The 26,286-nt window shown below is 40.2% G+C and overlaps 1 protein-coding gene across 1 annotated transcript in view; it reads left to right on the top strand.

Moving 5' to 3' along the window:
• agbl4 (ATP/GTP binding protein like 4) overlaps positions 1-26,286 on the top strand; it is a 269,553-nt gene that overhangs the window by 77,793 nt on the left and 165,474 nt on the right. The window contains exon 4 of the mRNA XM_022737892.1: positions 25,810-25,904. Coding sequence (XP_022593613.1) covers positions 25,810-25,904 — 95 coding nt within the window. The remainder of the gene's footprint in view (positions 1-25,809; positions 25,905-26,286) is intronic.

The following is a 26,286-nucleotide window of genomic DNA, read 5'->3' as shown; positions in this document are numbered from 1 at the left end:
GCAAACAGTGGAGGACAGAGTGAAGAGCATTGCAGAGGAGAAAAGATGAGAGGAGACACCAGAGGAGAAATGAGGAAAGACAAGGACATAAAATCGGATAGAATATATGAGATGAGAATAAAGAAGAGAATAAAGAACAATAGAGACAGGAGATGAGGAGAGAGAGAGTATGTGCCCTGTGGTTAATCCCTGTTTTACTGATGTGGCAGTTACATGGCAGCTGAGACCAGCATACTGCCAGGACCAAGCCTCTAGTCTCCTCCCCTTACCCTCACTCTTCATCTAAAACAATTATTCATTCCATTCATTCGTTGTCTTGACCTGCTTATTCCAGTTCAGGGACACTGGGGTAGCTGGACTGGAGCCTATCACAGCATAAATTGGACAGAAGGCGACCCAGTCCTTCACATGGCCAACAAACATCTTTTGCACCAATGCTGTGCTCGTCCTGTGATTAAGCCGCTGAAATAACTCATGTAATATCCTCTCGTTAACATTAACAGCAGTCAAGGACGGTACACAGACATCAGGGGTAAAATGTATGTGAATCTATCAGGAGAGAACAGAGGATTTGCAGTTAAGTAGCTGGGCCGTGAATGGGCTGGCTATGACTTGCATCAGGGAGCTCATTCCACAGACAGCATACTGCATGATAGCGTGGGGTCATACTGAGCTGTCATGGACCAATGATCTATTTCTCTACCTGTCAACCCCTCAGAGAGACTGAGACAAGAGAGGGTAGCCGTTCTCTCACCTCTCTCTCCCTTACTCTCTCTGTCTCTCACTTTTCCTGCATCCGCAAGCTTTTCAGCATCGGATGTCATGACAGGAGGCAAACTGCTGTCTTTAGCAGAGATGTGCCTCCAAAAACAGCCAATTTTAAATAAATGAGAGATGAGTGTGCATCCATTTTTTTGAAGAAGACCAAGGTAAAATGTAGCATGTGATAAATAAAATTGTATGCAGTGATCGTATAAACACAAGTCTTCCAAAGTAAATTAAAAAATACTTTGTAACAACAAGGATTTTTTTGATCTGACCCCCCTATCAGTTACACAATATAATTTTGTAGTGCCTTCCGAAATTGTTACAAATCATTTGTGCAAAAATAACTATTTTCTGACCTTAAACAGATATGTTCAAGGTTTGATAAGGTTTAGATCTAAAAACCATTTGGTTAGGTAGAAGGAATGGAAAGATCACGGTTTGAGTTAGAGTACTTTTTTAAGGTGAGGCAAGACTGGATTATCACCCGGGCAAAGGGAGAAACTCACTTGGGTTTGGTCATTTATGGAAAGGGCCTATATCAAAATCTTCTATAAATCTTCTAATCTTCCTTTATCAAATTTTTTGACAAATCTGTTTGACAAACAATCCCATCCCAACCTGTGCACGGATGATTCTACGGTGTTGGAGAGAACCTCAACACCCATACTAAATATGTGGAAGTTCAAATGCTAGAAACTGCAGCGTGTGAAAAGATGTTGGGAAGAATAGGAAAAATTATGACATTAATAAACAATGGGACAGCTCAAGTGTGTTTATATCTAGAGGGAATATTCTGGTTCTGTAAAGAAACTTGTGGTCTGAAAGATTACGTTTGTTGCTGTCACTGTGTCCTAGTACCTATCACATTGCTATAATCACATAACTATCGTTTTCTATTTATATTTTGAGTATATATCATTGTTTGTCATTGTCTGTTGCTCTACCTGCCTATTTGTTTTTTGTTTTTGTGTTTTCCTTTTCCACTGTTGTGTTCTTATTGCTATAAACAGCAATAAAAAAAACAAAAAAACAAAACAATCCCAACCCAAGTCCCACTTACAAACTTATTTCCTGAGCTCTCCTGAGACCATTATTACATAATCTTACAGCATATGATGTCTGTTAAATTGTTGTGGAGATGGATCTGTGAAAATGCAAGCTCAATAGCTATTATGATTTCATGTCATTTTAATTTGTAACTCAATTCACTGATGTGGACAATTGTGATGCAGTTAAAGCACGAGGAAGCAAGAGGAAGCTGATAAGTGGGCATTGAGTTGAAATGTTTGTATTGCTGATTTAAATTAATTTAGCTTATACCTTTTTATAGCTTTGTGCTTATTCAGTTCATATTCCTAAATTATTTTGGTGTGCAGGGCAGTCGGGGCGCCAACAGCACATTTTTGCTCCAGGGCTCCATCATATGTAATATAATATAATATAATATAATATATACAACTACCTGGTTAATGTTAGGGAACAGTTGTGGTCATTGTTAAACAAACGAACATTGACTTCGGGAAGGAAACAGGTGTCAAGGTTGTTTTTTGTGATGTTTTTTCATAATATCTACAGCCACTGGAGGGTGTTGTCACCAGAACATTAACATGTTGTTATTGGGAATTTGCTAAAATGACTGATCCTGGGATGACAGTCTCCAAGGTGCAGTTGTAAAGCACTTTCCCAAGTATTCTTTCTGACCTGTCGTTACTTTTTAAATAGCAGTAACAACTCTGTTTTAAATTCTTTGTTTCACAGTTTGTCCACATGAAAGACTTAATTCATGTTGTTAATTTCTCCATTGGTTCAAATCCCATCAATGGGTCCTCGAAGGCTTCCGTCACTTGAGTGTAGTTCCATCAAAGAGAGAGAAGCCAGTTCGAATGCGCCAAGGCCTCTGCCTGCTGGATAAATAGGGCTGTTCTGTAGTAGATAATGGCTGTGAGTCACATATTATATTTATCCAACTCAATAAAGCAGGAGCAGGCAGGCAGATTACTTCGCCCTGAGTCAAGGAGATAATGATATCTGGCTGCTAGCTGGCCCAGAACAGCCTCCAGACGGACCAACAGGCAGGGAGACAGACAGAAAGTGCTGCTAAAGGAGTTGTACGTGGATACTGTTAGCATGAGACTTCTGTTGCCCACCTAAGCCCAGGACTGCTTGTGTCAGCCCTCCGCTGTTCCATGAAAGTCACCTTCCCTGTTTCTTTGCACCCGCTCTTCTTCTCCTGTACTCCCGCTCCCTTCTCTCCCTCACAGGGACATCATATTCCTCTTCTCCCACTTCATGCTCTCTAGCTCCTCCACAAGAATCAGGCTAGATGGATTTTGTGTATGAGGCTGGACATCTGTTTCTCCGTATCTGTGCATTACACAGTGTGTGCACAGGCTTCATAGCAAAAGCAGCACATTAGTAGAGCAGCAGCATTAGCAGCTTCAGTCCTCCATCAGTGTCTATACAGAATGCGTTCAAGCACAGTATTTTGTGTAGTTCACCTGTGTTTTGTCAGCGTTTAGGGCTCAACACACAATTAGTAGTTTTTTGTGTAAAACAAAGAAGATTAGACTTGAGCTCTTCACAGCCTTTTGTAGTCAGCTGTATTGACTACAACAGCAGCATATCTACTCTGTCTGATGCACGTGAGACACCTGAGAGAAAAATGCAGCTAAAACACCTCCTCTGTAGAGAAACCTTTAGCGTACTTGTGAGCGTTTCCATACACACTTTTGCAAGTGTGACACTTCTTAATGGATAGTTCAGTATTTTGAGAACTATACTTCTTGCCAAGAGAGTGTGTTGAGTATGAAGCTAGGTGATTAGCTTAGCTTCGCATAAACAGCAAGTTACTCCCTGTTTTTATGTTTCTGTTTATAGGTACATTTTGACATTTGGAGTGAGGCAGGCCAGCTGTTTCCACCTGCTTCCAATTTTTATCCTACGCTAAGATAATCAGTCCTTGGCTCTAATCCCCTTCTTGACAAACCCGATATGAGGGTGGTATCGAGTTTCTGTTCTTTTAATGGTTGATCAAGGATTGCAGGAGACACAGATAAACTACAGACCTTAGATCCACAGCTCTTCATATAAGAGAATGTTTGTCGGAAGACATCCAACAATACCAAAAATTTCTGTCTTGATGTTTCTTAGACTGACAGTTTGGCTTGTCTGATGATTCATTCCATAAAAGCATTTTTGAAAATGATGGAGATGTCCTGGTTGAGGTCAGGAGATGTGGCTCTTCTATAACCTTGACAAAACAGCGGTTTCATCCTCCAGTGTACTCCAGGCCTCAGATAGACAAATAGAATAAACGGTAAACAAAGTCTTGTTATTTGTCTCATATTTTCCTACATGGAATAATCACCATTGCTCTTGTGATTACTTTGATATCTTCCTGTGAATAAAAGCTCAAAAGAGGAAGCCTAATTTGCAACAAAGCAGCACAAATATCCTCAAAGGTACAAGCTCTGCGAAGACAGCTCACTCAGCCAGTGAGAGAGACGCATGAAGCTCACTTTGTTTCACTCCTTGGTCACAAAGCTCCCCCTTTACCAAACTCAGTCCCAGAGTCCATTCCAATTTCTACCTCTTTGAATGTGACAAGTGATAAGGATGGATTATCGTGAGAGCTGAGAATTCCTCAGGATAATCCTTCACAGACAAAACACTTTGACATCTCAGCTTGTTTTTTCTTTTTTCTTTTACTACACTCAAAGTGCTATGGTTTGTCATGGCACGGCTATTTGACTTTCTAAATTTGTTTTAATCAAGGCTTTATAGAGACATAAGTTGAGTATCTTTGGTTCAGAAGCTTTGTCTTCGTCTCTTTCTGAAGTCTCAGCCCCCTCCTCTGCTCTGTCTGATTGCTGTAAAAATGTCTATGTGATTACACCCGCTCTGATTGGGATGCTGTGGCTCAGTAAAAGTGTCAGTCTCTGCAAAACAATGCAACAGAACAAATGACTTGGCTTTAAACAAGTGTTATCATTGACCATTCCTGTTACTTGTACTCTCCCCAAGTGGAGACAATCAAGTTGATATTGTATGTGTGTGCATGAGAGAGAACAGGAGAATGAAAAAAAAAACAAAATGAAGCCATGTCCCAATTCCATATTACACATTATTTCTTACTGGGTTGTAAATATGTACTGTGGTTACACTAGCAAAGTGACTAAATGAAGTATTCTCAAAGATATCAGTGCAGATATTAAATTTGCTTGAGTTTTGAATTAAATTTATTTAAAACTAATTCTGAACAGTGGTGAGACTAACAAACTAAAGTAGCTATTAAATGATTGGAAGAACATATTTATACTCTTATCATTGTTGAATAATTTGTTAGTCCAAATGGTCATGTCATTTCTTTCATATAACTGCCAAATGTTGCTGCAGTGGGTTTTGATGTCATGCCTGGGCAGAAAAACAGAGAGTTTGTGTGGCATATATGAACAACAAATACTTTTGTATTGTATCATTGTATTTTGTATAATTGTGTTCGTCTCTGTCGAAATATAAATATGAACTGTGTTAAGCTCCATAACAATATTTGCAGAATGATAATATTACCGCTGTGAGATTAGTAAATGAATGTTACTGTAGTAATGAGAAAGTCTCCCCTACGTGTCTCTCTCTGTTGGTGATAAACCAGTGTTAAGGAGAGGGAACAGGAAGCTGGGGCACAGCAAAATATAATAATCTAATGAAATTTTTTATGTCTTTTGGTTGCTGTTACAGTCATTATCTGTATATAATTGAAGCCAAATGTGACAAATTATTGCATTTGTGAGACATAGAAGTTTTAATTACCTAAATGCCCAACTGGACTATAGACATTTTCTGTTCAGACATACACTAACAGATACTAACAAAAACAGATACTAAATAAAGTACTACTTTATTTTGGAGTACAATTTGAAAGAATTGTGGCATAACTTTAGGGACACTGTGGTCTTAAAAAACACTTGAAGAACAGTACAGTAAATCTCTAGCTAATCCTTAAATTTGAGATTATAAAGGCATAGTGCTCTATGGTTGAACTTCAGTTGAAGGGCGTTTTCAGATTTTAGCTGTTTGGACATGCCAAGCATGACTGCTTTTCATTGCTATTTGCAATGTAATGTTGCACTCTAAACCTGATCAGACTGATCAGAAATCAGACATGTTGTCATGATAGGATGCATAATAAAAAAGAGGCAGTTTAATCTCTAGTGCAATACAAATTTTAGTAACAAGTATAAAGCCATTATTTATCATGCTCAAAGCTTAAAGTCTGTCATGTTAACAGTTTCTTGGTTTACTTACTTACACCAGTAACTCTAAATAAGTGGAACACACACTTATTAACTGTTTAAACTATTTACAATTTGTTACAGCTACAGTGGGGTCCAAAGGTGCTGGACTGTACGTCCAACGTGGGGGGCAGAGAGCTCAACTTTAACTGCAAACAAACTGTTGCACATGAACATTTAACCGTTGCACCGATGCAGTGGTTAAATGTTTGTACCATGGTGGTTCCCAGCCAGGGCTGTAAACTAACGGTCGCCACTCACCAAATGCGACTAAAATATTCCCCTGGCGACTTAATTTTGGAGGGCTACATGCCATGGGGCAGGTAAATGTTTGTCACAATTTAGCAAAACATTGCTGCTATAAAATGCCTAGACATTTTTGGAGGTGCACGTTGATGGACGCAGAGGCTCTGTGTCGGGGGTTCACGTCCACACAGAGGCTCTGCGTTGTGACGGCGTCGACTTGACGCAGTAGTATAAATCAGCCTTCACGCGTCACCACCAGCCCGCGCAGTGTGGTTCCGGCGCAGCAATGTGGAGGCACATACCCAGTGTGACTGACCCAGAAAGAAAGAGTACAGAGGAGATAGATGGAAAGGAGGATGAAAAAGGCGAAACGTCAAAGAAAAAAGCAAAAGTAAGAAACTTCAATGAGAAATGGAAGATTCAGAGGGAATGGCTGCAGTACGAGGAGGCAGCGGGTATCATGTTTTGTTCAGTTTGTAGAAAATATGCTGAAGAAAAGCAGCGCACCAATTCATTTGTGGTTGGCAATAAAACGATGAAACTCGAGAACATCCGAGAGCACGAAGGAAGCAAATGTCACGCTGTTTGCACAAAAAATTTACTTGGCCGGTAGATTTTTTCATCTACCGGTCTCCTTGGCAGGTGAGCCAAAAAGTTAGTTTACAGCCCTGTTCCCAGCTCTCTGTAATGTAATTTACTCTGAAGAGATAGAAAGAGTTATTCCAACAGATGTTTTGACGCCTCTCATCAACAATGAAATGAACAGGACAAGCCTACAAACACAACATAAACACAAACTTAATATTACTCACATAATGTGTAACTGTACTTCATTTAACTGGGAGAATACACAATCAGTAACTGTTCAATGATGTAAATTACCTAATTTCCATCTGCTGGCTTTTGAACGACAGCATGTTGAGGCATCAACAGCTGAATGTAATAATCTTATCGTTTTGTAACCGTGACTTATTGATATTGACGACCCACTGTCACTGTTAACACTGACTAAGTCAGGCAACATTACCTTAGATTTGCAGAACCACTGTTGCACCACACAGTTAGCCTACACATGCTAAATTAACAATACAATAACATTACAAGGTTTCTCCTCATGTTTGTAATATTTGCCAAATGTGGGCATGTATACAATTAGCTACTAAGATTACTTTAACACTTGGCTACAAAGTCTGCAAAATCTCAAATTATGCAAGCTAATTTTATTAGCAGCGACTTTGCATGGTCAGGAGCCTAGTGTAGTCAGGTTGTCGATGTAGATGGGCGAGCATAGTTTCCTCGGTTCTCAGGTCAGATCCACCCGCATGTCCAAATATGGTTTCTTCTGGTTTCAGAAAAATGTCACAGTGGGTTGCCCCTCTGATCTAAACTTAAGTATTTGGACTGGTAATAACCTGAAATCTTTTTTAAAACAAACAAAGCTGTTTGTCACTCTTCAATCATGATAGCCTGTCTTTTCCTTTGCCTCCATTCAATTTTTAATTGCCATCTCAGTCACTGGTAAAGCTGGCTGTTGTCTTTCAATCTAATACAACAAAAGCTCACTGAGTTTTCCTGTAAGACCTCCCTATTTCTCTCTGAGGACTTCCCAGTAGGTCTCCATGACCCTTTCAATTTCAGATATGTTCCTTCCCGAGAAGCCATCAGAACTCCCCGTCAAAATGTTTTGAGAGGAGCGAGAGAAAGGAGAGAGAGGAAAAAAAGGTGGAATCAAGTTGCTTGAGATTCTGCCCTCAATACACTCTCAGGTCTGCTGTCCTGCCCTGGGCTACCAGCTAACAGACGTAGTACACAGCCTCACTGCCCCACTGGCACTGGATCATTCACTCTCTGTGTGTCTCTTTCTCTCTCTGTTTCTCTCCTTCTTTCTTTCTCTTAGTCCTGAGTAGGTGGTTTATGTCTGAGCCTACTCCCACCCTTCTCTCAAACCCATTCTCCCTCCTTTAGTGTTTGTGCTAAGTGGGGACCTTACACTCCCCCACCAGTCCATCCGCTTCACTGCGGTCCCTCCAGGATCCTTTTGAAGGTGCTTTCATTTAATCATTTCTTTAAAAAAGATTTTTTTTCCAGGGCACTACGAGGTCACAGATCACATCAGAGCTGCTTTCCGACTCAGTGACCATTTAATCAAGCTGAGGTCCATTTCGCTGCCGCTCTTTTCAGACCACCTTTTCTTCCTGGGGCTCAGAGGTGAAGTCAGTGGCCTTGGCCCTCCGAATCCCATTCCTACCAAAGCTTTAGAGGTGAACTGGGTGACTTACACCAATTCCCAGGGATTTAGAGCTTGACTGAGTGTCCCGTATAGCCCCATGGCCTCACCTGAAATACTTCTGCTTGCCCCTGACCCTAGCAGATACAGTCCTTCACCAAATGTTCCGTATGATTTCAGTATTTTGAAGTACTCAAGTCCCAAGTTTGCTGATATTGATTGATCTTTGCCAGCAGAGCCCAATCAGGGTCATTCAATTCAACTAATCCAAAAACACTGCTGCCCTTGAATGATACTGCTAGTTTGGGCAACTTTCTTTCAACAACTTGGAAGCTTCTATTCAGTTTAGCCACCTACTGTGAAACAGTGTCACCACCAGTTTGTCCTACAGAGAGCACTAACCAATTTATTTGTTAGTTGTATAATGTCCAACTTCAAACATATTATATCTTTAATTACCAAATTATACCAATTTGATATTCCTATCATTAATCCTTATCATTCTTATTGGTACATGTACTGTAGTTTGATGCACTCACATGATTCCCAGCATAGCTCTCCTTAGTTCAACCTGAGCAGAGGTTTAATCAAGCAGGATGAGTGAAAACATGTGCAGGTGTGCAGGGTCTTTAAAAATAAACAATGTGAAGCATTAGAGCTTTTATCCACTCTTTTGTCTAAATTCTTACTCAACAGCAATTGTTGTTGAGGAAAAAGGGGTATAACTTCACTGATTAAGTGTGTTGTTTTATTTCTTTTTATCTCAACCAAGGAGGTTATGTTTTCACATGTGGCTGTTGGTTTGTTTGTTTATCAGCAGGATTTCACAAAAAGTACTGAACCAATTTGTGCCAAACTTGGAGGAGGGATGGGACATGGGCAAGTGAAGAGCCCATTAAATTTTAGGGCAGATTTGAATCATTTGCTGTGAATTTGAATTTTTTTCCTCTGAAGTCTGGTGTATGTTGTTTGACATTGGCCATGGCAGAGTTTTTTCTGTTTGTTTATTTATTTTTTTGCAACATATAATTCAGCAACAATTAAAAGTAGCTTTATTCTGGTCTTACTTATTATTTACATAACCCCAAAAAGTGAGCTCATGAGCTGAGTTGTCACTTCAAGATTTTAGTCTAGAAAATGGCCACAGAGAATCAACTGCTGGAAATCACACCATCCAGCAAACTATTTAGATGATGACTTGACAGTCCTGGTTTTGCAACTGAATGGCCTATTTCTTGTCTTGGATTATTCAGAACCCAATTTTGATGGATAATGTAGAAGAAATCTGACATTTCCAGAACAGCTGACATGTTTTTTCAAGTTAGAAATCAGAAACAAAAGCCAGTGACAGCCCAGTGAGTGGTTCATTTGTCATATCAGCTATAGGGAAGGTTTATGTTGATGTGTGATTGGTAGGAGAAGACAAAACGATGCTCTTTTTTGAAACTGTGTTGGTTATGAATTAGGAAATGTCATAATCATTCAACCAAGTTATTAGATGTTTAAGATCATTTTTAATCTGTATCTGCAGTCTTTTCTATTACCATAATGTAATTAGAAAAATGTGTTTATTCTAATACAATAGGCCTTTTTTTAACTGAAGACAATTTGACATGTCGCAGTAGGAAGAACAAAGGTGTAAATAATTAAATTAATGATGACTAAATTCCATTCAGTTGATGGTTCATGCTGCCTCACTGTCACACTGTCATAATTTACTGAGACACTTGATTACAACAGAGACATCATTTCTTACTTTTCTTGCTATGACAAAAAAATCTGCCATGGAAAAGGTATATTCAAATGTATACAAAATTTACACAAATGAAAAAAACAGTGTAAACAATAGTTTTTTATACAGTGAAGGCTTCATGGTTTAGTTCTTCAACTTACACATAGAGAATAAATGATCATCAAATTATCTCTGCTTTCTACATGTGACTGGACTATCCTTGCAGAATATATGAAGAACTTTAGCTCCCTGAGTTTTGAATCAAGTTTGTCTTTCAAATAACTTATTTGTGAATTCAGAAATTAAATATTTGTTCACCCGAATTTCAACTAAGAATAAATGCCTATTGAATTATGTGTTTAAAGCACTATGAAATTGTTTTCTTTTTCTTTTCTTTTTTTGGCCAATAGTATTATCATTCTTACTATGTCGTGGAACAAGAGTGTTCATAAATGTTTGATAAATTCAATTAACTTTGATCGCTTCCCTAGTTTCATAATCCTCTGCAGAACACATTTGTGTGCTACATTCACTGAATGTTTTAAAGTTGTTTTGAGTCTTTTCCCACAATGGTACTCCATCATATCAGTGAAGCAATAGACTGTATCATAGATTAGGTTTGTCCACAAACACTCAGTGATGCAAAAGAAAAATATCAACTGAACGTAGGCAGGTCTCCAGATCTGTAATATAAGTCTCCATTTAGGAGGTCCCCAAAGCAGCCTAGAATATTTCCATAAAAGATTCACTTTGTCTTGCAGTGGAGTGTGTAAGTCACCATAATGAGTAAGTGTGGAGTTTCAGCTCCTTGCAGCTCTGAGATTCAACATGCTATAAAGTAAGTAAGTACTTAAATACTATAGTATTTAATTTTTAAACTGTAACCTATAGCTGACCGCTTCTTTGTGTCATATAGGTCATTTGTCTCTACCTTCAGATATAACCCATAGGACTGTCTCCCCAAGTTAATCTCATTTAAGGTTAGACACAAAAACAACTTTGTTAGCTAAGGTTAGTGGACCTTTGTCATCATGAATACAATAATTAGTACGCAGTTAAGGTTATGGAAAGGTCATTACATGGTTTGGTTAGGTTTCAACCCTGTCTCCTAAAAATTACATTTCTATACAACTAAACTGCAACAGCAAATTTGTTTAATTAAAAATTTAATTATTAACTGAAATACATACAATTTTGTTAATGAATGTATTTGGCAAGTTGCAAATATGTTGATACTGGTTTGTTTTCTGCCAAAATGTCTCGCAGAATATTATCCACTTGTAGTGACTACAGCATTATTTCACTTTTTTATGGTTATGTTTAGGCACTCGCATTTCTTGGTTAAGGTTAGAGAAAGGTTGTGATCTGGTTTAATGCAGAAAGTGTGAAAAAGTTCAAAGACCACATCATTTATAGGAGTCAGGATTGTAGGTTTAGGCCTAAAAACCTTTAGGCACAAAAGATATTATTTTAAGTAGCCTACTTCTGTAAGGTTAGAGGACTTTCGTTGTCATGGTTACAAAATAAATACAAAGTTAAGGTTGTGGAACAGTCATGGATGAAGGAAACAGGAAATGAACAGTGATCTCCTCAGACAGTCCTGTGTTTTGTCAACCTAACCTCCTCCCAATGCTGACTTTGGCGCTTTATATACTGTGCCTAACTTCCTCCTCTGCCCGTGCCATAATTACTACGACCAGAGGTCACCTAACAATAAAACGCAACTATGGGTCGTAATAAGCTGCTTGCACAGTCAACGTATGGGCTTGTTTTTTTTTTGTTTTTTTACCGGAGCACAGTCTCAATAGTTATTGCCGCTTACAGTCACAGAACCTCCTTGCATGATGTCAGCTAGTTGATGGGTATTGTCAGTGTTTGTTTGTCACGTCCCCAAGCTTCAAGTTTCTCATTCTCTGACAGATCAGCTGTCAAACTTGTCACTTCCTGTTACTTCCTTTAATTTCTGTCACCTAGTGTGAACTGAAGTCAGCTAAACTCAACTGATGTAAACTAAACTGACCTTAACCATTGGCTTTGTGGTGGAGTTGTTGCTCGGTTTTGTAAGGACACTTCCACCCCACTGAGCGCTTATTTATGAAACCAAGCTGATAGGACTCTTTCAATTGCACACAGCACCATAATTGGTTGAGCTGTTTTCAGACGTCCAGTGTGACACATCAGACAGATATTGAGAGCATCATCCCTTAAGTCCACATTTTAAAAATTGATCGAGGACAGCTTTTATATGAGAAAATCTTACCATTGTTCAAACTCAGGGAGCCAGTTCCCTTATCCTAGCCGTCTCTCCTGTCTATCTCTTGTGACTTCTGTGTTCTTACATCAAATGCTTTACTCTGTTCTGATTTCTCAGCAAATGCAGTCAATAAAGTGATCCTGAATTCTATCAGTAAGCTGAATGAAGCCTCACCTGTTAACTAGGCATCACCTAATTTAGGAAGAATTCGTTTGTTTTTAAGTATGCCATGCGCTTTATTATTTGGATCTGTAAGTCTATCTGGCATGTGTGCTGTTGGTGCTTTATTGATCTGTTTTGCTGCCAATCGATGATGGGTGTGGTGTTTTCCATGCTTATCAGACTGTAATCAGTCAACTGAAGGAAAACTATCACTTTTGTTGCGTGTGATGTTCCAAAGGTTACTTCCTTAATTCCATCATGCATTCAGTAGATATTGGACACATTTTTTCTTTCTTTTTTCCCCTCTCCATGTCCCAGAGTAGCGATGTATTTCCTTGAAGAAATAGGCACATTACTGATCCCCTTGTTTATCCTGTGTCTCCAAACTATGATCCTATTTCTTCTCCTTTCCTAAACTGGTTCCTGCTTGTGCTTGTCCGTGGTGTCATGAAGTAGCAGCTGCAGCAGTGTTGTCCATTTTGATCCATTTTCAACATTTGCAGACTTGCAGAAAAAGACTGGGAGCTGTTTCCAGACAGACAGAAAGCATGGCTGCTAAAATAGATGCTATGCCATTTTTTAACGGTCTCTCTTGGAGAGAAGCATATGTGCTTATGTGTGTGTATGCATGTGCACCCGTGCATGTTGATGAGCTGGAGGTAGAGAAGATTGCTTTTTTTACAGCCTCTCAATCACAAAGAGCCAACCAAAAGGTACACATAGGCAAAAGCATGGTAGAACATTTCCAGACTTACAATCATTGGCTGTTAAGCAGTCATGTAGCTGGTGGTTAAAGAAGACCAGAAAATCCCCTTCGATTAAGTCTTTTACAAAAGGTGCTTGTTGAATATGAGGACAGAAAAGAGATGTGCTGTGTGTAGACTGAACAGGGAAACAGTGTTCCTAGATACACACTATTTCCCTCCGCTGTGATGTATGGATTTAAACTGCATCTGTTAGGATCATCCAAATCCTACGTCCTCTGTGTTCCTCTGTCATGATGATGGTCATGTCAGCTTTTTGATTTATTCTCCTCTACTTGCAGCAAGTTGTAAAAATGTCTAGGCATAAATGATCTTGTAATACTAACAGGAGCAAGGACACGCAATGTCAGGGGTGTGCTGCACCTGAAACCAGGCACAGTCAATATAATCCAGTTGCAGAGTCGCAGCACCAGCATTTTCAGACATACAATGCTAGACCTTCAGTCCATCCTGTGCCACCTATAGGCAATAGAAGTCCCAGAAGCAGCATTTTAGACCTGCTGATGTGGACTTGTTGATGTTGCTACTCTGAGTGTTGAGTGCTTGAGGTTTTAGAGATTTCACATTTTGAATCTGTCAAATAGAATTGTTTTGTCAACTGTAGCATTTTTTTTCTGCTGAATATTGGTAAGCGTTGAGTTTTGTTAAGAATTTGTTTGATGAGTTATGATCCATGAAGTATGTCACATTTAATTAAAACAGATTGGATGTAGCACTGGTGACTTGTACATTGTACTCATGTCGTGTCTTATAAGAAAGAGGGAAAGAGTGAGTGCAGAAAGTGATTGATATTCTGTTGGGGCATCTGCCATTCACAACATTCATACTGAATTTAGAGTCTCAGCACTCCGTCAGGGCTGTGGGGTTAGCGCCCTCATAGACCCACCTCACCATTCTCAACGCTGACCCGTGACATCACTTCCTGCTGACACAGCACTGCTGTCAGAGATGAGCCTCAGTGTCCTTCAACCTCCATCCTCTCCCAGTCATGTAGCTGCTGTGAAAACAGACACAAACACTCACACAGCATTCACACAGCCTTTGACCTCTGTTTTGTTCTCTGTTTTCAGCAAGCCTTTAAATTAGTCTGAATGTGTTATATCAGTGTGTCAGAGTGAAGGCCTGAAGCGGCAGTGCAGAGAGAAGAGACCGAGAATATGGGCTGCAAGTATAGTACTGGACTCTCATTAACCTCCCTACCTCCTCTCTCTTCACCAAGTCTCCTTCATCAGCTCATCCAGGCCTGAAGTGACACATGAGCCTCTAGAGTGTCAGTAGCGATAAAGATGCCGCCACTTCAGCGTTTTAATTGGAACTTCTGCTGTTGATGTGTGAACAGCTGTAGGACGGAGAAGGGCAGATCTATCATCCCTGCCCTCCACAGACCGCCTGAGGTCAAATGGCAGCAGTTACTGTGGCAGGAAAACCCCCAAAGCGCCTGTTTATTTATGATTTTATTGCTCCACCCCTCCCTCTGCACCGTACTGCTCTCACATCTACATATTCTCGTCTGGTTGTGAAATGACTGAAGAAGAGAGAGAGAGAGCATCTGGAGGAGTACGGGGCTGGGCTGGAGTGAAATGACCAGCAAGGACGTATTTCTAGATTCATTGCGGGGTTCACACGTTCACACTAGCTGACACAGATGCACAGACACACACACATAGACACAGGCACACATTCACATACACTTGTGTGAATCCTCAACTCTCCCTGCAGACACAAATCCATTATTCATTTCAAAATGACTCATTTTTCGCCCTGTGGCTCCTGGCAGTAGTGTGGTGCCTGACCAAGGGGGGTGCTTTTTCTAATTAATGCAGATTGTGCAAGAAAACAAAAATAACATATTTACTCTGATGCCTGATATTATAGGAGTGCACACTGCTGGTGGCAAAATCTAGTCTTTGACCTATTATAACCCTGCACACTTAAAACTGTAGTTCAGCTCAGCTATTCTCCCTCTTATCCTTTCTGTTTGTGTGGTGTTTTTTTATGTTCTATCAAGTTTAACAACACAAGTAAATCCAACTACACAAGTATGCATAATGTTTTCAGGCGGGCAAACTTAAGATCAGAGTGGCATCTCAAGCCAGTGGCTGTAATTCACCGGAAGCTGTGTACTCTTGCCTTTCTGTATCTGATGTCAACCCAGCCATGTCACTCAGTGTGAGGATAGAGCTGATAGGTACAAAGCCAACAAGACCCATATAAGCAAAAGTTAACCATCACACTATGTTGTTGGGAAGAGAACAAGATTTCTCCTCAAGTTGTCCTCCTGAGATATGATCTGATTTTAATGAGCCCACCAAATGTCAATGAAAGCGTAGCACGTGTGTTTACCTCTTATTATGTAGTGTGCTGACAGATAGGACCAGAGATTATTATGGTGTGGAGATCACATGCATTCATGCATACACAGACACACAGACAGACAGACAGAGATGTACACACACACTCACAGGTATCATTACTATATGCAGCCCAAGATCGAGGTGGGGCCACATCTTCTAATTCAAATATTTGATAAGACGAGACACAGCGCCGCTTTGCATGCTATTAGATGGCAATCTAAATAACATTTACATGTCATTTACGTCTATTACCTTTTTTTTGAAGAGTGGTGTCAGCACTGTGTGCATATTAAAGCTCATATTTATTCCACTAGCCAGCATGGTTCCTTTGCTGAATTTGCAAATTAATGCAAATATGGGTTTCCTCCCCAGACAATTTTTGAAAGGTAGTGGTTATAGGGAATGGTTATGAAATTTGTAGACGCAATATTTGATAATGCGTGGATATGATGGTTAGTTGATTTGGGTCTTTGTTCAAACAAATATCACTGAACTAGATGTTTATTCTCTGACCATAGTCTGTTGTCATTTATCTCATCACTTATGGTAGCTTTGTATCTATGAAGATAATTTTGACAGCATAGATTGTAGACTTGTAAGCAGGTGACATAATCTTTTTGCATACTTTGTCGGTCTCTGACTTTCTTTTTCTGCTCATCGCAGAACAGTTTTATACAATGCAACATTATTTAGCTGCCCAGCCTTAGAAATTACCATCAATTAGAGCAAGCAAGTATGATGATGAAACCGTTTAACTGCATTAACATAATGCCTTTGAACTATCATTACCAAAAATGGTCAAGATAATAAAGCAATTTCTATTTTGAGACAGCAATTAGCCTAGCACCTTTTTTCCAATGCCATAATTAACAGCAGCAAGAGAAACGTGGATGGATGTTCATGTGTTGCAAGTCTGTGAAGGAGCTGGAAGCAATGGAGAAGATGAAGATGAAGATGAAGATAGGCAAGATAGGCTGTCAAAGACCAGGCGTATCACTCTGAGGACATTATTCTCCTCTGACACATCAACAATAACCCTCAAGAGGAGCTATTGCTTTACTCTGTCCAGGCACGAATTTCAATGTTGTTTTGCACACATCTCTCCATTATGAAAGCTTTTTTTGGTAACAGAGGAGATGTTGAAATAGAGGGAACGAGATGGAAGGAGCCAGGCAGGCATGGTTGGAGGAAGGGAGGGAAGAATGAGAGAGAGATTGGTTTTCATGCCTGGTAGTCAGCGAGCCTGTAAATCTCCCAGGAGCGTAGTGGAAGACAGCAGAAGGTTGATAGTCATCCATCACTCCTGACAACCCCACTGCTCTGGAAGGGCCTGACAGCACAGCCCTGCCTGAGAGAGGGGGAGAGAGAGAGAGAGAGAGGGAAAAAACACAAGAAGAAAAAAGATAAATAGAAAAGGATGCTGCCTGCAGAATGAGCAAATTAACTCTTCCATGTTTAAAGCAGAAGGCAGAGGGGGAAAAGAAGGTGAGAAGACAAATGTGTGGAGGGAAAGGGAAGGAGGGAAGAGGAGAAGTGCAGCAGTTGGCTGTTACAGCCACTCTGTTCATCCCTCACTGAGTGCCTGTGGCAGTGGCAGTGCTGCTGCTGCTGAGGGAGTGGAGGTGGACTGGCTGGAACTATATTTGTCAGATGATTTTGTTTTCTACCGTAGTTATTAGAAATTTTTGCATGTCATTTGGAACCAATTCACATGAGTAATTCACATGTAGAATTACCTTGAACATTTCCGTTTTCCCTGTACTATATCAGGTTCACTTGGCAGGTCATGACCATATGCATTTTCATGTAAACTTGTTAATAATATGTTGATATTTTGTTAATAATAATAATAACTAATAATAATCATCATCATCATCATCATCTTTATTGTTGGATGTGGAAATTTGCTTTTAGCTTCACAGGCTGGTTAAAACACATCATGATAACTCAAAAACAATAAGTTAGCACAACATTGGATTTTGAAAAGAAACAAAATGCTGCCTGGATCACAATTGTATTGATATAGATTATGTGGAAACATTTAATAAATGTTTTTGCCGAATCCCAGAGATTGTTGATACTGAACAAATTTGAAAAAGATACACTGACCATATTTTCCTTTTGTTATACTCACAAAATCTGCTCTTGCAAAGCAAGATCCACTCATGGCAAGTAAAGCACGATTCAACTTTTTCATGGTTATGCTTAGGCACTTAAAGCACTTGGTTAAGGAATTATTGTGATTTTGTTTTAATATTTAAAAATTAATTTGAAGGATGAGAAGTCGTTTTGACTTAACATTTAACTGGAACCAAAATGTTTCCTAAACCTAACCATACGTGGCAGGATGCAGACTCTGGTCTCAAAGTCTCAAAGTCCTGCCCCCTTCCCTCACTTGAAAACAAGTTTCCCCTGAACATAGACCAGGCAGGAATTACGTTTCCATTAAAAATGTAATTTCCAAAACAAATTAATAGTATATAAAGAGAGAGTTGGTCTTTAACAACTGAAAGCAGGCCAATTTTATTACCTATAGTACTTTCTCACTTGAATGTAGAGTGAGTAAGCTGTAGAGATATGTTCCTTACCTCTGGTAAAATAACCATTCGTTTTTTATTGTAGCTTTATTAGTGACACCATAAAATACTGAATAAGTGTAGAAGAACACATATACTGTGCTATTTTGTGTCAACTGGACATATGGGATAGGTTTCATACTTAGGTGTGGGAAGGGTGGTAATAAAAGGGGAACTGCTTGTTGAAATAACATAGGGTCTTATTGCCAAGGAGCTGTCGAAACACCCTGTCAATTACACAGACATAGTCCCTACATATCTGACAATCTGTGGGTAGCTGACCATGACCCTTTCTACACACATTGACTGCAAAAAGAACACACACAAAGACAAAAACACACACAAAGACACTCATTATTAAACCACAACATGAATGTGTGATCTTATTACAGAGCCGCAGTGTTTCTATAGCATGTGCAGTATGTGGCTAGATAATCAAATGAAAGCAATAAGAAGACTTTCATCGAGGTTAACCAATGTTTATCTCTAGTCTTTCACAGCTAGCTCACTGTGTGACCTGTAAAATACTCATCTATAATGCAAAAGGTTAATGTTTTACAATTCCACTCTTTGTTTGTGTGTAAGTATCTGTGCATATGTGTGTGTATCTGTGTCTGTGTCTGTGTGTGTGACCTCCATCAGTGTCTGGAGGGTACTGGCCATTGCTGTCACTCAGTGCAAGAGAAGCCCTAATTAAAGAAGTTCCAGTTGTACATTGCCTCACAATGGAAGGGAGAGATTGCCTTTCAACTCAGTGCCCAATGCAGAAACTTCCTCCTCTTTGGTTGAATAAAAGAGTCTGATACAAAAAGCCATGAATGCCTAAACCAAACAAAAGCTCTTTAAAAGACTGTCACTGTGCTATCTGATATCTCCTGGAACAGCTCTGCTTTGAATAAATCTTTTTCAGTGAAGGAGGGAGAAGGAAATTAAAAGCTGACATTTAAAAGGCTGCTGCTGGGACTCGTGGCCCCCAGGATCAATAGCTAGGTATCTCACAACTTCCCCCGCATATTAGCTCACTTTTCCACGGGGCATCTCAGACTAAGTACAAACAAACCAAAACTACTGTAGGAATATTACTGTGTTGTTTTGTCAGTTTACCTTTAGGTGTGTATGTTTGTGTGTGCGTCTGGGGGTGTGAGTCGGTTGACGAGCAGATGGGGGCGGGGTATATGTGTCTATCTCTGTCTGTCTGTGTGTGTTTGTGTATCTCTAATGTGTTTAAAGGGTCCCATCCTCCTCTTCCTTGTGTCAGCACCTTGAGTTGACATTGGTCATTGGGGACTTAAACTGTCAGCAACAACATCACACTGCAGGAAAAAAGGGAAGGTGAGAAGGTAAAAGAGAGCAGGGATAGTAAAGTGTGTGTGGGTTGTTTGTGTGTGTCCGGGGGGTTACTTGTGTTGGTGACATTGCTGACATTTAGTTGTACTGGGTGACTTTGTCAGCATGTGACTTTGTGAACAGTCTGTCAGGTTATGTATAGCAGACTTACTCAAGGTCTTACATGTGCTCCTGAAGGAGTTACATCCCTGTCCCTATGTTTCCCTCACATGCAAACACTCACACACATCTCCCACCCTACACGTATGACACTGTGACCTCCATCCTCTCCCATTGGAGCTCAGGCTGTCCCTCAGTGTTCCCCTGTCATAGTGTTATCCCCACTTTTTGCTACCTTGTGACCTTTCTCACTGTCACCAGACTTTACAGGGGCTTAGCTACAGCTGAGCTGCCCCTCAGCATGATGCCACCCTGGAGAGTCACCACAAACCCAATGAAAAGGTTTCCTGCTTTTTGTCAAATTAATTTGACGAATAACTGATTCCACCATAGGTTAGCTGCTTATGAGTAGACATGCAGATGCGCATGCACCACATTAACTCAACACATTGGAAAACATGTCACATTACTTTAACAACATTGTCCAGGTGAGGAGCAATGCTACATAATTAGTCACCCCTTCGCTATATGATTTTTTCATCATTTCACATTAATGTGCTGTAAATTACAAATCTGTTTCTCATAGTTTTACACATAATGTAGATATCAGAAAATAACCACTGCATACTCAATGGGAATGGGTGGTCATTTGAAAGTAACATTTGATTATGACCATTTTATTTGAAATCTTTTTGATAATCTGAAACTTGAAATATAATATATTACCTTGCATAATACACTTGTTGCTATTTTGTACATATCACTGTAATGTGTATCAAACTCAGGCTTTGTTTAATCGCCCTGCTTCTATGCTTCTATTGATAGTGTGTGTGTGTGTGTGTGTGTGTGTGTGTGTGTGTGTGTGTGTGTGTGTGTGTGTGTTCGATTTCACATGTTCTGTGTTTATATCTGTGTGTGTGTCCGTGTGTGCTGATGCTGGACTTTGGATGTGTGTACTGTGCTCCTGGCGGTGTCAGGTAGTCCCCAGTACTGTGGTTAGTTGGCACGCTGTGCGTCAGTGATCAGATTGATCAAAGACAACAAGAGAGGAACAGGCAGAGCTGCCAGCAGCTATCAGCCTGCCTGACTCTGATGGCTATGGACAGGGCTCACAGATCTGCTCTGCTTGCCTGTGCTTTGCCGAGGAATCACTGTGTGGCCAAGGTGATTCACGGAACCGCAGTTTGGTGATGTGTACAGGTAACCTCTCCAAATACGTAATGGGACAATTTGTCTCGGCTGCATAGTTGTTGTTTTCTTTAGACCACTGGGCAACATTTCAAATGCCGTGTTGTGGGCATAATAGTGTTTCTATGATGAACTGATTGTAAAGTAAAAATCGAATGCTCCTGTCTGATCCTGGTGGTCAGCAACAAGGAGTCCCTGGAGCGGTTTCTTTTTCTTGCACATTGACTCATCAGTAGAGTGGACTCTTGCCAAAACTATGATAGGACAATGTCCCTAAACTGTGGACCACCTATAGTAACCGCATATACACACATTTTACATTATGAGTATAATACTGCACTTGTATCTTGATAATTTTTTGTAGATTGTGTGTAATATTGTATAACAGGTCATTTCAGTTTTGGTTTCTATACAGTACCAACTCTTTTAACAACATATATTGAGATCTCAGCAGTTGTTAATCCAAAAGTCATGTTATCATATTTACAACGGTAAAAAAGGCCTATAGTTTCTTAAAATCTTAAATAAAGTTAAACTCATGAGTTCCAAGTGAAAATAGTTTTTATCTGGTTAATTTATGTGGTTTCAGTAACCCCTTTCACATGCTGGACACGTTATAATTTTTCCAAACGTTCATAATAAAGTCTGCTCAGCCATCACCACCAAAAGGACAAAGTGCTCAGTCTATCTGTAGAGGTCTTAGTCTACGCATTTAGAATGGTTTCTTTAATTATTTATCCAGGCTTCTTCCAGGAAGCAACGCTATCTCGCCACACGCCGGATCAATGGAGATCAAAAGACAGCGTTTGGTCCTAAATACAATCCTATCCTGAAGTGGCACCAGAAAGGCTATTTTAGTGCCAAGCCCCATGTCTGGCTGGTGAGTCTGTTTAAAGGTTAACAAAAAGGTTGGGATTTGATATTAGTCATTTAGACTGTCACCCAAAACATTTAGAAGGAGACGTCTGTTCTTCCTTTACAATAACCCTGATGTACAGATCACACTCAGCACACATCCCAGTGACCCTTTGATCATTATGGTATGTTTCAAAAGGAAAGAATAGCTACATTTAAGCAAAGGTTTATTCCTGGATTTTGATTTCTCTTGCAATTGCAAGGAAGTATTCGTTGGATCATTGGTTTCGATTTTGATAAACTACCTCATTAGGTCCCTGAAGATACATAATAGTTATTTGCTGCTTTGAGATAGTGAAAATCTTTTGAACCATTAAGGTTCATTTGAGTTTTATGCGTTGTAAGATTCTGTCAGCCAAAGAAGGTTCAGCTGGTGTAATATGCTCAAATTGCCCTTTTGCAAGTTTGAAAATTTTTCTTCCTTTGACAACATCTCATTTTCAATTGTCAGAAATATATGAGTTAGTTTTAGACTCTGATGCAATATTTAAGGATGTCTATTGTCATCTGTATAATGTGACTTTGAAATGTTGTGTGTGTCTGTGACATCACAGAGACACCTGTTTCAGTCTTCAGCAGCGATGGGGACGGCGCTGGGCTTTGACACGCTCTGACGACATGACAGCTCAGACAGCATGGATGTTAATCTCTTCTAACTGCTCCCAGCCTAATTAAATCTTCCAGGGCAGTACACATGTGTAGACACATGTGCGTGCACACACATACACACATGTAGAGGCTCCTAAATTGGTCCTGGTTTTAATGATCTGGAGAATTGGCCCCACAGCAGTTTGCTTGATTCTAATTCAGTATTTTGTATGTGCGTGTGTGTGCGTTTGTGAGTGTGCGTGTGGAAGAGATAGAGAGAGAGAGTAGGAGAGAGACAAACAACTTGATTGGTCAAGTATGTTTGCGAACACAAAGAATTTGTGTTCTCAGTATTTGCAGATGCGGTGCTAACCGAGAAGCACAGCAAGAGCATTGTTCTTTTACTTTGAGTACTTGTATATACAAAAAATTCACATCAATTTCTGTGAGAGCTCTCTGTATGCACAGTTCTGTAGGTCATCTGCACACAGCACATTTTTGAAGTAAGAGACGGCAAATGGAAAGCTCATATCAATCCAATGCTCTATGAAGTCCACAAGTATTTGATTTAATGTAATGGAGGGACCTTATACATTTTCCAAACAGTTTTGGATGACATTATTGATAAGAGTCACCCATACTGACCCAGAACAGATTCCGTTACAGTTGCACTGGGTGTGCATTTAATCTGAACTAGATGAAAAATGTTTTTTGAAGTGGTGTCTGTCAGCCAAGGCCACAAAAACTGAGCTTTGTGCTTCCACTTGTGATAAGAGGTGTTCTTAGCAGATGGAAACGCAAGGACAATTTCATGCAAAAGCGAATACCAAAATTACACTGGTCCTCTCGATCTGTTTAACTTCAGTTGCATCACTCCAAGCACCAGGGTGAAGTTTGTGTTTTGGACTTCTTCCTGACAAAAATGGCATAGTGTACTGATGAGCCACAGGCTAGAGCTCATAGGCTGTTTTACCCATAGAATTTAGGCTTTGTAATATTAATTCTCACAAATGACCCACAAAAGTCACTACACACTGCTGCCTTTAGGAGAAACTGAAACACACTGAGAGAAACATGCCACCAAATACTAAATAATGGGCTGCTTTTCTCCACTCCCTTTTTACTGGTTAATTTATTGTCTAAACAAATACTTCTTAAATGTGTGTGTGGACGCATGCTTGTGTACATTTGATAAAGTAAACATTCACAAACTGAACTGTATAGCTAGATGAATGAGATGGTGTATAATATACATATACCAGTGAACAGTTTTAACTCTAACTGTGGAGAGCAATAGCTGTCAGTTTTAAGGATGAGGAGCTCCTGCAGAAAACAGACACCTAATGAACCCGTTACTGCACTAGATCAGATAGCAGATGCTGCTCTAAAGGAATAATACAACACTCCTGTAGCTTTAAAGTGGTAATACACACACGCTTGTCTTGTACGCCCACAGAAACACTGACTTTCTGATCTGATATTTAGCCACAAGATGAAGAAATTCTCCTTTAATCTGTTTAGCTTCAATGAAATCAGAGGTCCACAGGGGGAGACTGAGACTTTGACATGCAATATGCCTCCCTCCCTACCTTCCAGCCCACCTGTCTGTGTCCTCTACATCTGTCCACCCAGCCAATAGAGCCCAGTTTATTTTCTTTAATTACCTTCAGTAACTCTCTACTGCCCATATTTATTTCTGTTATGCAATTGTCATCCTGTCTCTTTGTCTCTCTGAGTCTGTCCCTAAGTCTACCTTGTGACAATAGCTTTTTCTCTGCTGGACTGTCTCCCCCTCTTGTATTGTGTGTCATTCTGCCTGCGATTTAGTCTTCTTTCCCTTCCTCTTGCCTGTGTCTCACTCATCTGTCCAGTCTCAGCTCCCTCTGAGTTAAACAGGCCGAACAAATAGATTACAAACAGTGGGTAGAGTGAAGCTAAGGAGGAAGACAATCTGAATTTGTTGTGGATAAAGAATGAGGGAGGAGGCTGTGCAGTCAAAGAAAGCCAGTAGAGTCAGAGTAAGGCTGTATTTGCCTGAGGGGAAAAGGCTGAAAAGTAGCTCTCGCAACAGATGTGCGGGGCAGTAAAGTGTAATTGAAATGCCAGCAGCAATGGTCTTATCTCCCTGCAACAGGAGCCTGCTGCCAGTCTCAACATCAGTTAGATGTCATTTTACCTAAGTCTGAATCAGCCTGCCACAATCCGCAATCCCCATTCCTCTGATGCTAGGCGGGAGAAAAAGGGAGAAATGGATAAGGGGGAGGGAGAGGAGAAAGAAAAGGAGGGAGAGGAGGGTGGGGAGTCTGTAATAGGATTTCAGTAGCACCCAGTTAACTTCCACCACCTGGACTTAGTTGGTAATTTGATATGCCCCATCAATAGGATTCATTTACCTCACCGTAGTAACCATTGCCATTCATTTGACTTTTTAAGAAATATATTTATTAATTTCTCTCTCGACATTTTCCCACTCGTTCTGATCCTAATCATGCATACTGGAGGTGGGAGGAGGGAGGGGAGGGCTATTCCACAATATTTAAGCTAAGAAAGAAAGTCTGTGGTCCAATGCAGGTGGAAAGCCAGACACCATCGCCCCAGGCAAAGCTTAATGTTTTGGGCCAGGCAGCATCCCTATGGGGAGAACCATAATGTCCTCCCAGATTAGAGGCTGGCACTCCTCAGAGCTGCTGCCTTTTTATCAGGAACTTTGTTACTTCAACATGGGATCATCTGCAGTACATTAAAGCTACCTTATCGCTCCACTGTCATGTTAATGTACTGTGATTTTGTGTGTTGTTGGTGTTATCCATGGTGGTTGTGACAACTTTTACCTCTCTCTGAGCTTCTTCCACGACAGGAGTTTGTGTTTTTTCGTCACTCCCATGTCACACAAGAAGGAAATGGTTGTAAATGGTTGTCAGCAATATAAGATAACGTAAACATATCAAAGTTATGTTTTCGTTCAGTGTTAGTCATCTAAAGGAATTCTGTGTATCCTCAAGGCCTGACAAACATTTTTAATGCCTTTTCTTACTCATAAAACATTTGCAAAGTGAAAAAAGTGTCTCACACCTTATAGCCCTCTCCACTGGCTTTGTTGGTGCATTACTGCATTTCTTTGCACATTACCACAGCGAACTGCTAGGAAGAGTGATAGATAGTGTATTGTATTGCTAATGAGCTTGTGCGCTGTACAATGCCAACAAGAACAGAGATCCACTCATAAAAACATCGCTCCATAGAGATGGTAGTGGTCAAATCTTTAATGTAGCTTCCATGTTTTTTCAATGTCTTTCAGAGAGTCATTTTCAATGTGGTCAACTTCTCCAAGACCAAGAGCCTGTACAGAGATGGCATGTCTCCTGTGGTGAAGTCTACCAGCAGGCCAAAATGGTAAGTAGGTGATAACAACATTAGCAGACATTATGTACTTTATTTAAAGGGTTAGCTTGCTTTGTACTTTGCGTGCTATACTGTAATCCTGTTTCATCTGTAAAATTTGAGTCCACACTGTGGTCACTAGAATGCTAACAGAGTACTTTCCGCAACTTTGAAAAACTTTTCTTCTCTGCCCATCAGTAGACACACACATCCCCACTCTCACACACACACACACACACACACACACACTAAAGACTGATACTTTGGATTTCCAGAGTGGATGCGTCTGGGCGCATTAGCATGTGATCCATTGGTTGCCAGTATGACGGCTGTCTGATGTAATAACGCTTGACTGATGGATGCAGAAATGTGTGTGAGTGTGTGTGTGTGTGTG

The sequence above is a fragment of the Seriola dumerili genome, unplaced genomic scaffold (genome assembly GCF_002260705.1).
Source record: "Seriola dumerili isolate Sdu_G_001 unplaced genomic scaffold, Sdu_1.0 BDQW01000002.1, whole genome shotgun sequence".
NCBI classification, from domain to species: Eukaryota; Metazoa; Chordata; class Actinopteri; order Carangiformes; family Carangidae; genus Seriola; species Seriola dumerili.
Note: the sequence above shows the minus strand (reverse complement) of the source record. Positions and strands in the feature narration are given on the sequence as shown.